The sequence below is a fragment of the Canis lupus genome, chromosome 11 (assembly GCF_048164855.1).
Source record: "Canis lupus baileyi chromosome 11, mCanLup2.hap1, whole genome shotgun sequence".
NCBI lineage: Eukaryota > Metazoa > Chordata > Mammalia > Carnivora > Canidae > Canis > Canis lupus.
In genome coordinates this window covers 54708367-54724170 of record NC_132848.1, presented here as the reverse complement: position 1 = coordinate 54724170, position 15804 = coordinate 54708367, and the positions used below count along the sequence as shown (strand labels likewise).

Here is a 15804-nt window from a genome sequence, read left to right as displayed (position 1 = left end):
CAGTCCTTCTTTATACTAATGACAACATAATCAGGTTTCCCTCATCCTGTGTTTATACTATTTATTTTCTCAAACCTACATGCAGGATTTTACATTTATACTTATTCATTTTTCCTGTTCTGAAGCATATGGGAGTCTGATGAAGAGGATGCCCTGCCAGTTGAAGATGTGTTTTATGAACCTATAATAATTTAAACAACCTTCACTCCTCTGTTGGCCCTCTGGAATCTTCCTAGATAATTTTTTTAAAAGATTTTATTTATTGATTGATGAGAGACACACAGAGAGGCAGAGACATAGGCAGAGGGAGAAGCAAGCTCCACGCAGGGGGCCTGATATGGCACTCCATCCCGGGACTCCAGGATCATGCCTTGGGCCAAAGGCAGGCGCTCAACCACTGAGCCACCCAGGCGTCCTCCTAGATAATTTTTATTTGCTTTGGTTGAACATGTGTGCAGAAGAAAAAAATTCCAGCTTCGAATTCCTACCTGTACTTTTGAGGACTGTAGGAAGCAGGGAGACAGAGATTCTTTGGTAGGTAATATAACTATTGATCTTATGCCACAGTGGTTTCCTGGCTGCCCTAGTCAACAACTTGTTGCTTGTGTGCATTTAATCATGGTGTGGTGCCCAAGAGTTAGGGCAATTGAAACTCTTTAAACAGGTAATTGCATGTGTGCATCAAAGTTGGTAGTGGCCTTGAAGAATGACAGAATATTAAATGCAAGGGAATTGTTTGGATCAATATTTGTTTCTTAAGAACTTCATAAACAGCATTTGCCAAATAGGTGGTAAGCACCTGGTCAATAAGCATGTCTGAATTGTGTGCATTGCTGCTGTAAAACTCTGAGTATGGAACTGTATTAGGTGAAGTAAGAACACTCCTTCAGCTCCAATTTGATTCCATCTATACGGAAAGTTCTATAAGTCACAAATACATATCATCCTTTCATGCATTTTAAGAGTGTATTGGGATCAGCCTCACCAGAAATAAGGAGCCCATAAGTCCAAAGGCTCATTTCCTCAACTAGAACCAAGCCCCTAAATGCTTCTTTCTGTATGAGCCCAGGGCCTGGTATAGTTCCTGATTTAGAATAGATGCTTGATAAATATGTGTTGGATAAATAAAATTTTTAGATATATTGAGGAAGCAACAGAGAAATAAATATATACCAGCTTACTCACACTTCAATGCATTACCTGGGAAGATGAGTTTATTACTGATAAGCCTTACCCACTTCAGAGACCCCTGGCTGTGTGTGTCTTCTGCAGACTCTAATTCCCTAATTCTAAGAAATGAAATGTTCTCTCTTTTTTCCTGGCACACTCAGGGAGATGAGAAAAAAAAAAAAAAAAAAAAAAAAAAAAGCATTCTTTACTAAATGGCATTTTCTTCTTGTTTAAGGGCATTGGATAGACTTATTTCCCAATTATCATCTTTAATGGGCCCCTGTATTAAAGCAGTGCATGTGGTTTCAGAGAAACTTGACTTTCTACAGTGCATGTGGTTTTGGAGAAACCCAAGGCATATTCTGACTCCTTAATATTAGTACTGGGGCAGTTATGTCACCTACTTTCCTTAAGGATAAATGACTCTCCTAGACCCCAGAGTGGCTGGATGACTTACTCATATAAGTAATCATCCTTCCAAAATATCAGTTATGTGTTAGGTATACATTTAGCCTCCAAAAACTGATAACCTGACTTACATTAGTTTATTTTTCAAATCTAGGAAGAAGTCCAGAGTTAGGTGGCATGGGGCTAGTGTAACTCCTGCAGAAAAACATGCAGTATTTTGGCTCCTTCTGTTTTCTTCTTTCTCTATCCTCACAATGTCACTTTGACCCCATGGTCTCAGAATGGGTATTTCCCATAGACATTGAATCTGCATCTAGGGCAGGAAGAATAAGGTGTGGCAAAAGCCTAAAGGGACATGCTTTCGCATTGACTTTTGTGTGCAGTTCCTGAAAATTAACTGGATCACAAGGACACTCTGACTATAAGGGGGTTGGAGAAAGCAAGTATTTTTAGTGGGGCATATTGTCATCCTCTGTACTTTATTTTTCCCTCTCCCCCAAAAACAACTGGTTCAATTTTCCAGGGAAAAGGCAAAATAGATATTGAACACAAAATTCAAAGTATCTGCTACAGCTACTTTTCTAGATTGATAGCTTGATCTGTAAGCCAAGAATCTGGGCTGCCCCCCAAAAACCCATAATTGAGCAGTCACTGATTTTTAAAATGAATCCTGGTATTCCTATATAGATACTGACTAGTGAGTCATGGGAAACCATGGGATTCTTTAGTGCTACATTTGAATTTTGCTACAAATCATATTTTTATACTATCTGGGAAAACACAACATATTATTCATTCTGTGACCTGTCAGCAATCCAAGTCTTGCTTTTATTTTGTATTGTTTTTGTTTTGTTTTATTTTGTTTTTTTTTTAATCCCTAGTCCTAGAAGCCCAGTGGGTTAAAATTTAATTGGCCCAACTAACTAGTTTTTATCAATTTATTATTCGATTGAGTAATTTGCATTGAGTGAAAATATCATTCATCCCTCCAAATCCCATTTATCTCAGCTATACTGAACTACTTCAACCTTTATCTAAGGTTATTTGGTTGCAACAGACAAATCATGTTCTGCTGGGTTATAATAGATCTGTATTCTTCTTCTAATTTGGTTTCTGTGTATCTAGTTTTTAATCCCTTTAATTTTCATAAATAATTTCCTAGATACAGTAGACTATCCCACCAAATTTAGAAAATATTATTCCAGTTATATATATCTAACAGAAAAATATCTTCTATGTTAATACACTTGTTCTCTTGCTCTTAATGTCTCTATAGGCTGTTGAGTTTTTAAAAATGCCTTAATAGCATTCTATTTTGACAAACTGGAGAAACAGAGAGAGAGAGATTGAGAGAGAGAAGGACGGGCAATTAAAATAAAAGCTAGAGCTCTGTCCATTAATCAACCACTGTCCTCAGGTGTCTTAACTATATGAAGGGTAGGATGCTAGGCAGATAAAATTGGACAACTAAGTTGAAATAAATTATAAGGTTTTATCACAACTTTACTGTTTAATTATGGGGTTTTTGTTCTTAATTATATGACATGACAGTTTTTAGCATAGCAAATATGCAACTCCCTTAAACATGACTCCTTATAAGCAATAAACCTCAAATAAGGGGAGGGAATCTGTGAAAATAAGCTCACGAGTTTCCTTACCTACATTTTATACATGGAACTATTATTTGCCCTTACTATTTAAAAGTATATGTTACTGTTCCTGCCATGTAAATGCATTTTAAATTAAGATTTTTACAGATATTCCAGGGTACAGTTTTGTGCTACAAATTTCCTCAAGTCAGAATGTAATACTGATAGCAGTGGTTAATATTCTTGTGAACCTAAAAGGTAAAGCAAACATTTGCTGAAATTTACATAGTTTTCAATTTTCTAATGCTAGCAAATGGGAGCTGTTTGAAAATAGAAATCACCTATATTTTTTTCTAAGGAAAGAAAAGAAAAAAGCCTCTCATATCAGTTCAAATTCTTCCTTGTAAACTGAGTATCTTTAGCTTGTGTAGCAGTTTTGGGGTTTTTGTTTGTTTGTTTTTTCTTTCTCTTTTTCTTTCTTCCCCCATGCTGTGTTAAAAGGCTTGCTTCAAGGAGTACAACATAAAGGAGGGCTTTTTTTTTTTTTTTTCTTCCTCTCTCTCTTCTATAGATTGGCTGAGAGGATCTGTGTTTGGGGGTCTCTTGCAGTTTCTCTAGAGACTATTCATGTATATTGAAAAAAAATCAGTATTACTTGAAAAAATAACTAAAACTTTGATTTAACAGTACAAAAGAGGGTAGTGTCTAATCCTTCAAGTAGGAAATTGCTTTTCTTCATGATCCATTGCTTTCATACTGTTTCTGGCTGCTACTGTGGGAGGAAAAAAGACCCACCTCTACTCTTCTTTTACCATGTCTGTTTTCTTACCTCTTACTGTTTGAAGAGTACCTCTTAAATAATAGTTGAAATAAGTAAATTTAAATAATAGTAAAATGCATGACTGATAAGATCACGTCTCAATTGGACAACTCTGATTCTACCAAAGCAGGAAATAATTTACATGGGAACATGAAAGGAGAAATTAAGACTTTGTCATAGTATAACAATGAGGATGTGACTTATGTGCGGCTCTTCTATGTGATACTATAAATGTTAGATGGAATAGAATAGCACATGCTCCAAAACTGAGGATTTTTTGACATGGGTAGTTTCTCCTGCTAGAAGCTTTAAATTATTTCCTTGACAAGTGACAAATCAAAATATTGCCAAAATGATTTGGCACCACTGATTGTGGTGGCTGTTGATATTCTATTGGCCGTTAAAATGTCCACTTTTCACAACTGAAGCTGCTGTTTGCTGTGCTAGGAGGTCGCGTTTTTTAAAAGCAAAACATTGTAAATTATACTTAATTAGTTTCATTCTCAATATTTGCCTCCCAAATTTTTATTGGTATGTGAAACTTTACATTGCACAGAAAATGGAAAGCTTTCTCCACTCTTAAAAATCAGAACAGCAATTCTAGTTTTAATTATTTAAGAGTAAAGGTAGATGAGACATTTCTTCTCTCCACTTGAATATAAAATATTTGACATGTTTCTTATGTCTCTTTGATTAAGTAAGTACCTAAAGTAAAATGAGGGTAAAGTCGGTCATTGGAAAATAATATATGAGGCAGTCATCAGGCATGCATTTAAAAAATCATCAGATATTCTTTGTTTTAATACTATTGTGTGTTAAATATCGGAGATCACACCATATGCCTAATGAAAGCTTCATTAGAAAGACATTAGTAGATTAATTTCACTCGCTGTGTGGTTTATTTTATTTAGAATGCAGTAAGGTAAGTTCATTAGTTTGTAGATGTAATGTTTTCTACTGTACCTCAGTGCAACTAGGAACAATTCCACAGAGGTCTACAGATCTACTAACACCTGTCAAGATAAACACACAGTTCTCTGGGGGAATCATCTCAGCAATAGAACAGAGAAAATCTGAGGAAAGTAATTCTTTCATGAAAGAAAAAGAAAACCAAAAAAGAAAAAAAAAACAAAAACACAGCGATTAATGATTTTTTGAAATGCCTCAGAGGTCATATATTTCTCATACAAGTATAAAAATACAATCTTTTAAGAATAAATGTTTGGGAGCACTACTCATTTTGAAATAAATGGTCTAAGATATTTGAACTCTGTGGAATGATCATGCAACTTGAATGGAGCCACTGGAAATTTTTCTGACACGTATAGCTTAATCTCTCATCCATCCCAGAACAAGTATATTAGATTATAACTTCTGCTATGGTGATATTATTTGAATGGTTATAGTTAAAATGGTGCCAGTATTTCCAAAAAAAATCCTATTTTCAAGGATTTATAAGTTGCCTGTAAATGTTTGCTCTGCAATTCAGCTTGGCAGCAAGCATATTTGCTTGGTGGTTTTTTCTTTCTTTCCTTTTACATAGTATAAGAGAGAAAGACATCTGTTTATAGCATGAGTAGGAAAATATGACAACAAATTCCCTTTTTCTTCAAAACCAATTTATTTAGCATTCAAATCAGAGTTCAGTCTAAATTTCTTATATCTTTTAGGCAATAAAAGAGCTAACCAAAAGACTGTAAGGATAAATTGAAGATGATTTGTTTCCTTTGTCTGTTGGTTTTGGTTATTTTAAACTCTTAAACATGGGATAGACTTAACCAGTTACTTTGATACTTTATTCATTCAGCACAGTAATACTGTGGATAAACTATTTTACATATCCCAAGCATTTTTTAAGTATTTGTGATAGTCCATACTTGAGAAAGTAGCAAATAACTGGCGAAGTTCAGAAAAAATTCCAGTGGAGATATATGTCTTAAAATTTGGCGAAAGAATGAATGAGACATTAAGAGGAAAAGGGAGGAGAAAGGATCACTTTTACAGCATGGGCAATGGCGAAGAGGTGCAAAAGGGTGCAGTGTGTTTTGGGAAGAGAAAAGTTCCTGTGGCTGGAGATGTTTGTCGGAGAGGTGATTGAAGTTGAGATAAAGATAGACCATTAGAAGTAGTGTGGAGGCAGATTTTGAAGGGTTTAATGCACCATGCTAAAGAACTTTGACTTAACCTGGAAAACGGGTTTCGTAGTGAGACAGCCGTACTAACTTAACTATAGTACTAACATTAAAAAAAAAAAAATCACTCTTGACAAAATGTGTAATCCACTGTATTTATCTTGCCATGAAAGAGGGTTGGATTACAGATCTCAGATAAACCTATTTAGAGATTCAACTCAAATTGCATGATCAAATTCCTTTCTGCACACTAAAATGGCAGTATGCATTCTAGAATATATATTCATAGAGATCTAATTAGTATATGTTCGAAGTGCTTGAGCATTCAGGAAATTGAACTTGTGGTATGTGTATGATGTCTGGTTCTGGATTTGGATATCTATATTTACTAGGGAATTTGCAAATTATGTGTCAGTTTTTATATCGCCCTAACTTGCCTTATAGCTGTCCTGCCAAGTCTAGCTCTGTTCTCAACAATTCCATGCTTCTTCTGCAAATGATGATTTGCATGACAGACTGCTGGTGAGTGTAGGCAGACAGATCTCAGGTTGTCAGTTTGGGTCACTGATCTTTCCTGTAGCTGATGCTGGTTAGACTGGAGGCCTGATAAGACAGGACCTAAAAGGGACTGGAATTTTTGTTGTATGTTTGTTTGTTTTATGATGATGGACTATTTGGTTGGCCAGTATTAGGTATTATATGAAAATACACATTCTTATCACTTATGATTTATTTCCCCATATTGTAAAAGAAGAGGAAGGAATAACCTATTCAATAAATTAAATAGGAAAGTTAATAAAATTTAAAAATAAGTAAATGCTAATACATATATACTCATACCAGACAGTATTCTAAGTACTTTATATCTGTCAGTTCATTTAATCTTTGCACAATTCTATAGTTATCAAGTCTTTTTTACAAATAAGAAAATTGAGTTTAAATAGCCTGCATAAAGCCACATGGCTAGTAAGTTAATAGGGCCAGAATTCCTGCCTCTAGCTTCCGGCCAGGCTGATGGAAGGGCTCAAATACAAAGAATAGGAAGGAAGACCATTTTTTAATCATTAATTATTTTATTTTATTATTAATATTTTTTCTGAGCAGAATAAAGGAAAGGTGTGAGATGAGGACATGTAGGGTTATATGGTAGACATCTTGAAGTCTTTAAAGAATGCTTTAAAGAGGAGATCTGGGAGTAGCACTATTGTCTGTGTTAAGTACACTGCTAAGAAGGTGACTTTATTGGTAAGGAGCTTAATTAGAAAACTTGCCCAGTATTGGTTAATAAAACCTATGGCAAAGACTTTCACATTTAGAAGAAGTAGTGGTTCCGAATACCCGGTGTAATATAAGCATTTTATAATAAATGGCGTGTAATATAAGCATTATCTGAGAACTTGTTAAAAATGCAAATTGTCAGTGCCTCTATATATCAAGGGAATCAAAAGCAAAACAATCTATGATGTCATAAATCCTTTTAGTGATTCTCCAGGACACTAAAGTTTGAGCACCACAGAGAGACAAAGACTATAAACTAAGAGATTATTGGGGAGATGGCCAAACTGGATGAAAGACTGAGTAGGGAAGAGTTTGAAATAGGGCTACATTAAAAATCACATTACCAGGGCGCCTGGGTGTCTGAGTCCGTTAGTTAAGCAGCCAACTCTTGATTTCAGCTCAGGTAGTGATCTCAGGGTCCTGGGATCGAGCTCTGCATTGGGCTCTGCACCCATCGGGGAGTCAGCTTAAGGATTCTCTTTCCCTTTGCCCCTCCCCCTGCTCTCTGACTCTCTAAAGTAAATAAATAAATCTTTTAAAAAAATCACATTACTGCTCGTTATCATTATGTTTATGACACCGATGTAAAACATGCACATATGAAAAAATGACAATAACTTTTATTTAGTGCTCAATATATTTTAGAAACTACTCCAATTCCATTATAGACAGTGATATAATCATTTTATAGGTGAGGAGACTGGGGCAAGGGTCCATTAAACCCAATGTCAAATGAATAATAACAATGGACTCAAACTCACAGTCTGGCAGCCAAGCCATATGTTCCCAAGCTGTATTATGAATATATTCACATCACATAGTATGAACCTATGGAGGAGTGTGTCAGCAACACAAGTTGACTTAAATAACTATAGAAGCAATTATGATGACATTGATTGAGAGATGACATGTGATTGGTTGGTGCCCAAGCAATGCCCACAACACTTAAAGACACTGTTGCAGTGGAATTTCTATTACCCCTCTTTGATGTCTAGGCAATAAATTTTAGGTAGGATGTCATACATGGAATTTTTATTAAATAGGTCAAGAGAAAAGAGAGATCATAAAATACTTCAGGCCTAAACACAGCTCACCTTGATTGAATAAATCTAATCATGCTTTCCAAGTCAAACGGCACATCTAGGCTTTAATTTATTTTGAGTGAATGGGGTATCATGTTTGGTTCCCACCGCTCCCTCTCATTTGGTATGTCAGTGTGGAGGTTCTAGGTAATAGCTATGCTGACTGAATTCACCAGCCTGTATCTATGATTGGATTATGTGTGGTGGGACATGTAAGTACCCTTCCAGATAAGTAAACACTTCCCAAATACACTTGACTTTTCAGTAACATTATTACCTCTGTTGGTCTCCAGGGATGCTTTTAGCTCCAGCATTTTTTTCTTTCTTTTTGTCATTTGGGTAGTTGGTTGCTTGGTTGGTTTGGCTTTCCTCTCAATGCTCTTGCTGTCCTATTCAGATCCTATCTCAGAATGTCCATGGGGAACTGCACTAACCCAGAAAGGTAACAGGGTCTGAGGTTTGTCTCCACATCCTCACAGATGACACCATCTTCTGGGTCTTTACCTCTTTATTCTCTCTCAGTCCCAACTCAGAAATGCAGGTAGATGGATATGGGGGGTCGTCTTGCCTTTTCATTGCGCTGACATTAGTAGAAATGCAAAATGCAAGACTGACACTCTGCTCATTTTTAATTTTTAAAAGATTGGTGTTGCCTGTGGGTTTTAATATACTTCCCCTCTGCTGCTTTTAGTGTCTACTTTTCTATTTTAAAAGCTTAATACTGAGCTGTAAGAATTTCCAATTAAGTTTAAGGAAAACATGAAAAGGTTGAAAGTGTCTGCCTGACAACCATCCTGTTTCTTGAGACAGTAGGGTTGATTTTTGAAATATGAAAAAATAATTTGACCTGTCCTTTTCTATGTCTCTGCACATTCTCCCTTCCACTCATTCTCCTCTTCCCTTCAATTTCCTTTGTTTTTCAGACTCATGCTTTCAGACCCACCTCCCATTTCTTAACACTGTGGTCCAACTGAGGCTACCTGACTTCTTGTTCATTACAGATTATGAGCTGGGAGTGGGCCTTGGACAGTTTTCCATGCACAGCTATTAGGTTCTTTTCGTAGATCTCAGTAGTCACAGTTGTTAGGGGCAGGGGAGGGCTAACTCTTCTAAGAGTTCCCGAAAGTTCAGGCCATACTGAATGTAAAATGCCAACAACTTTTGCTACAGAAGCAGACATTTATTAATAAATAGGCACAAAATCTTATAGCCTGTTCTGGAAGTTAGATGAAGTTCCAGCTCTTGGTTCTGTTAGGTACATGAAAAATGTCTTACAAAAAAGCTTTCACAAATACGGCAGTTCTTTTGCAAATATGGCAGCAACCAGCTCATCATCTGTCAGAAGTAGGATCTGATATGGATCAAAAATAGGACTCACGGGCAGCCCGGGTAGCTCAGTGGTTTAGCGCTGCCTTCACCCCAGGGTGATCACACCCCACGTTGTGATCCAGGGTGGGATCGAGTCCCACATTGGGCTCCCTGCATGGAGCCTGCTTCTCCCTCTGCCTGTGTCTCTGCCTCTCTCTCTCTCTCTGTCTGTCATGAATAAATAAATAAAATCTTTAAAAAAAAAGCACTCACTTCATGTGATTTTGTGGTGATTAAATGAACTAATACATTTACATCTCTCAAATTTGTGCCAGTTACAAATGTGTTAGTTCTAAGTATTTATAATTATGGCACCATTAATTATGGTAAAGGTTGAAAGACCTTTTAGATTCACATACACTATTAAGTAGAAGCAGAGCATGTCTGCAAAATATTTTGGCTAATCCACTGATCTTGGATGTTAGTAATTTCATGAAAGATACCCCATTCCTAACCTCCATTATGCCAATTGATAAATCGTTTATTTTGCAAATAATAACCTTTTTTCAACATGCATTGTAATTAATGAGTAAAGCCACATCATGATTAGAGATGGAGATAGCCAAGGCTTCTAGAAGCTACCTCTGGCTTCTATAATTCTGGCAGAGACATTGAAGCATAAATTCCTGATGAAGGCAGCTGACTCTCCTGGGACACAGAACACTAACACACATTTCTATTACACTGTTTATGCTGAAATATTTAAGAGTAAATTATAGGCAGCCAAGTACCATGTCTCCTCCAACCAGTTCCTAGCTCAGCTGACAACAAATTGTCAGATGCTGCCTCAGTTTCCTTTAAATAATGCAGTTCCAACTACCAGGACTGATCGGTTGAAGAGATATAAAGAATAAGCACAAGCTCTATTTACTTCATCCAGATTAGGCAAAAGTTTGTTCACGAGACTTTTCCCCACTCATGACAGAGAAGTGTTCCTTATTCCACCAAATTACAACCATTTGTAACAAATACTGCAGTGTCAGTATCACAGCATCCACCCTAAAACCCCCTAGGTATCTTAAAGGTGCCCTAGACATCTGCCTGAAAACAGCAGCTATAGTGTCTTCTTTCAAAGCAGCCGTAAATCTTCCCTCTTTAGCTCTGGAGACTCCAGTAAAACCGAGATTTCTGGCTTATCCTTTCCCTAACCCTACCTATATCTCCCTAGGCCTGAGACAATATAAGACAGGCAGGAGAGCCTCTTCTTCACTGAATGCTATTGGGAAGGTTCACCAGAATCCTCTACACTTACTCTCCTCCTATGGCTTTAACTTCTATAGATCACTCTTCAAAGTCCCAGGCCCATCCTTCTCTATTTTTTTTTAAGAGAATAATACAGTAAATCCTCAATTATTTATGAATACGAATTCATGTCTTCACTAAAATTTGTAACCCCCAAATCAACAATAGTGGCAGTAGGGTGGTCATTAACAGACATGCATAGAGTGGCAGGAAATTTCAGTCCCTGACATCCAGCACCCAACAGAGGTCAAACAAGGCAACACTCTGCCCTCTTGTTTCAGCTTTCATACTATAAACAAGTATTTTTTTTGTTTAGTGCTGTATTTTTCACATTTTTTGTTGGTTTTGATTTTGGTGATTTTGCTGTTTGAAATGGCCCTTAAACATAGCACTGAAGTGTGGTCTAATGTTCCTAAGCATAAGAAGGCTGTGGTATGCCTTTCAGAGAAAATAGGTATGTTACATAAGCCTTATTCAGGCTTGAATTATAGTGAGGTTGACGATGAGTTGAGTGTTAATGAGACCCCAAAATATATTAAATAAAGTGTCTTTAAACAGAAAAAAAAAAACACATAAAACAAGGTTATATATTGATCGTTTGTTGAAAGTGTTGTGACCAGAGACTGGTAGGAACCTAACACCTCGGAGCGATGGTTCAGTGTTGCCTAATTCAGTGTCCAGTAGTGACTATATAGACAATAACTATAATGAATAATGAGAATTGATTGTATGCACCAAAAAGGCTAACTTACATTTCACATATGCCCTGAGCTTGAGGGAGTACAAATGAAGATTTGACTCCTGTCTCCTTGAGGAATCTACCATGTAGTTGGAGAGGCAAGGGCAGATCAACACCATATATAAAGGAACTGGAGAACAATGTAATGCTCTACGTTTCGTATGGATGCAAGGGAGCTGAATGAACTGTGCAGGCTAATCAGCTCGGATATGTTAGACCTATCTGGAAGGAGAGACATAATGCCTCAGTTGTGGGGAGCATTTGATATATTTTAAAGTAGTCTCACATTAAATATTGCATTATAGCCTGCCCTGTGGGATTGTTAGGAAAGATAGAAACATGACTATTTTATAAAGGAAGCCATAGAGCCTCAGGGAGAGGCTAAGTGACTAATGTGACATAACTAGTAAATGGCAGGGCCAAGAATGCAGCCCAGGTTTCCTACGTCCTAATTCAGGGCTCTGCCCATACTAGCAACTATGAGATGTCATGATCAGAATATTACCTAGAGTCTTAAAACCATACTGTCAGGGTGATTTTCCTCTCTTCTTTTCGTTTTGAAGCTTGCGTGATGTATTGAAAATGAATATTCACAACTCTTGGCTAATGGATTAAAATACACAAGTTAAAAAATAACAAAATGAAGAGGAAATGGCCCGGGGATATGGGTGGGAACAGTACTGGGTGGAAGGTGCTGAATTTGGATTCTGTTGCTCTTTGAGCAGCTGTGGGAAGTTGGGAGACATGGTGTATTCAAGTAGATATAAAAACACATTCTCTAGCATGGCTAAGCCACTCCAATCAATGAACTGCTGAAGAATCATTATTATTTTTTAAGTAGGATCACATAAACTTGACAGGAACGTGAGATGCTGGAGTGCTCCAGATTTGATTTGCCGGCCCCTTTGGGCAGTGGTCACACAGTGACGACCAGAGTCCCAGGGCCACTGAATGAACTAGGATGCAATATACGAGGCTAAATGACCACTACCATGGGTGGCTGGTGTGAATCAAATCTTCCTAGTATTACTCCCCCCACCCGAATACCTAACCTTGTATTTGTTGATCTAAGGGGCTATACAGACAGCGAGGAGCCTGTGAGAAGTAGCGCTTTACCAGAGTTGTTTTTAAGTAGGAATAAAGACAAAAAAAAAAAAATATTCAGGCACTAGACATGACATAGTTTTTTTTTTTTATTATTATCTTTTGGAAACCGGGGAAATAAATATTCCAGTCATAGTCCTAAATTGTATCTGCTAGCCTCCAGTGACCGTGTTCCTCCTTGCCAACTCCACTTGCCGTCCTAGATTTTTACTCTTAGGTGTGTACTGGCTTTGCTGGTCTCTCCTCCAGGACGTGCAGCTTTCATTTAAAGATGCTGCGTTATACCAATAGGATACAAATGTCCTCTCTTCCTCGGAGGCACTGGGTTTAGGGATCTTTGTTTCTTATTGCCATTTTCCTTATGAGAAAGGGTGAAAGAAAGGCGGGACTGCACTCTTAGGAAACACCATCACGGCTTGGCTTGGGTAGGGGTCCTAGGGGTTGCCAGATATCCCCCCAAATGTTTGAAGTGCAAGCAATCTCATCCACACTCTTTCTCTCTGCTTTCCTCCTCTTTACCACCTGTCTCCTTCCTCTCTTTTCGTTCTTTTTCTGTCTCTTCCTTGGCTGCCGAATTCACTCATCCCCCCACCCCACCCCACCCCACCCCACCCCTCCTCCTCGTGGGTTTTCGGTTCCCTGCACTTGCACTGCCTTCTACGAGACGGGGTATTGTAGCGGGAACCAGGACTCTTTGTTATGAGTAATGTGTGTAATTAACAGATCACCAAAACCGATGCCTGAGTAGATGGTGTCAAGCCACATTTAGCAGATGGGGTTTGAACACCTGGCAGACAAGTTTGGTCCAATAAAAAGAGCCGAATTCTTTCCCTTTTAAGAGCTCTCAAGACACTGGTTACATCTAAACCATAGGGGTAGCGGAAGGGTGCCATTTGCCGGTGTAACTCAGACGGAGGGATCACCTGGCATCGGAGCGAGAGTCGCTTTTTAGGTGTTCCCCGCATCGCCGTCCACGTGTCCCCTTGATGTGCGGAGGATGCCCGCGAGAGGCAAAGCGGGCCGATTGCCGTGGGAAGCAGGACCAGCCTCCCTCGTTACATAGGCTCGTCCTCTGCATTGCATCCGAGCTTCAGTGATTTGCTGTTGGGAGACTGCAGATTTGCATAGAGCCCCTCGCTTCGCCAGCGTGTGTGGTTTTTCTTTTCTTTTCTTTTCTCTCTTTTTTTTTTTTTTCTTTTTCTTTTCTTCTGCCCTCCTACCCCCCCCTCCTCCTCCTCCTCCTCTCCCCCCCCCACCCCGCTCCCCTCCTTCGCCTGCTGCTTCTTTTCCCCTCCGCTCTCTTCCCCCCGCTTCCATCCCCGCTTGCATCCTAAGGGCGCACTCTTCCCTCCGGAGCCCTCGCCGGGCGTCAGTGTCGGGAGGCGGCGGACGCGGAGGTCGCCTCGGGAGCAGGGGATGCGCGCCGCTGCTCCGCGCGCTGCCCGGGGGAGGCTGGCGCGATCGGGCGAGCCGGCCGGGGCCGCATGGAGGGAAGAAGGGGCGCCTCGATTCCGTGGGGTGTGCGCCTCCCTTGAAAGGCGGCTGGGCCGGCCAAGTGGCCTCCCCAGTCCCCGCGCACGATGCTGAATGGATTTACCTAGTGGATTCGCGGCGGCGGCGGCGGCGGCGGCCGGCTGTCATGTAGGAGTGCGGACCCTCCGGGAGCAGCTCTAAACCTTCGCCGCTCCCCACCCCCACCCGCACCCCCACCCCGGCGGGCGCGCACTCTCGCCCGAAACTCTTTGGGAGTATCTCTGGAGGACCCGCAGCCCTGGAAATCCGGGCGCAGCCGCTCGCTCGGCGCTCGCTGCTCCCCGGGGCCGCCTTCCCGGACCAGCCCCCCCCGCCCCCCGCCCAACCCCACCAGCTGCATCTGCCTCGGCTATGTTTCGGATTCTTTGGGGCGCAAGGCACGGCGGACTCCAGGACCCCGAGAAGACTGTCCGGAGGAGGGAGAGGATGGGCGCCCTGGCGCGGTGAGGCGGCCGGCCCCCCAGCGCACCCGGAGCCGCCCGCTCCCCGGCGCCCTCGCCCCTCCCCGCGCCCCAAACTTTGCCTCCCGCGGCGGCTGCCCGTCGGCGGGCGCCCCGCCATGTACCCGAGGATGCTCCGGTGCGGCGCCGAGCTGGGCTCGCCCGGGGGCGGCGGCGGCGGCGGCGGCGGCGCAGGGGGGCGCCTGGCCCTGCTCTGGATAGTCCCGCTCACGCTCAGCGGCCTCCTAGGAGTGGCGTGGGGGGCGTCCAGTTTGGGAGCGCACCACATCCACCATTTCCATGGCAGCAGCAAGCATCATTCAGTGCCTATCGCGATCTACAGGTCACCGGCATCCTTGCGAGGCGGACACGGTGGGTCTGGGGAGCCAAGTTGTCGCGGGTCCCCCCCCCCTCCCCTGCCCCTCGCAGCCCGGCCCGGCGCGCGCTTCTCGGCCCCTAAGGCTCAGAGTCGCGGGAGCGCGAGGGAGGGAGGTGCGTTGGGCGTGTTGGGTGGGAGCCTCTCGTCTCTTTGAAGACAATAGAAAGGGGCCCGGGAAGGGGAAGGAGGCGTCGCGGCCGTTTGGTGTCGGGGCGCCGGCAGAGGAGGTGGGGGCCCCCCGCCCGAGGGCCGTCCCCGGCCGGGCGCCCGGGCCCCGCGGGAAGGGGGCGTTCCAGCCCGAAGGTCACCCGGGGTGGCCGGAGGGAGCGCGGCGCCGGCCCAGGGACCCGGGCGAGCGCCGCGGAGAGGAGGGCTCTGCAGAACCTTTTGTCTGTGCCGTGCGCGCCGCCCCACCTCCTGCCCGTGCTCCCGGGCCTGGGGGAGGGAGGGCTCCAGCCTGCACATTCCTTCAAAGTGTGCCCAGACCGCAGTGACAGTGAGGCGCTGGGTCCCAGGACTC

General features: G+C 41.7%; 1 protein-coding gene across 26 annotated transcripts in view; it reads left to right on the top strand.

Annotated features, from left to right (window-relative positions):
* The window catches only part of NRXN1 (neurexin 1), a 1115374-nt gene that overhangs the window by 675136 nt on the left and 424434 nt on the right, over positions 1–15804 (top strand). For 4 of the 26 annotated variants that reach the window (XM_072768337.1, XM_072768336.1, XM_072768335.1 and 1 more), the window contains exon 1: positions 15010–15277. The exons of the other annotated variants lie outside the window; for them this stretch is intronic. In XM_072768337.1, the coding sequence (XP_072624438.1) occupies positions 15025–15277 (253 nt within the window). In that variant the 5' untranslated portion in view covers positions 15010–15024. Of the gene's footprint in view, positions 1–15009; positions 15278–15804 lie in introns of those variants that run through there. 26 annotated transcript variants of the gene reach the window in all.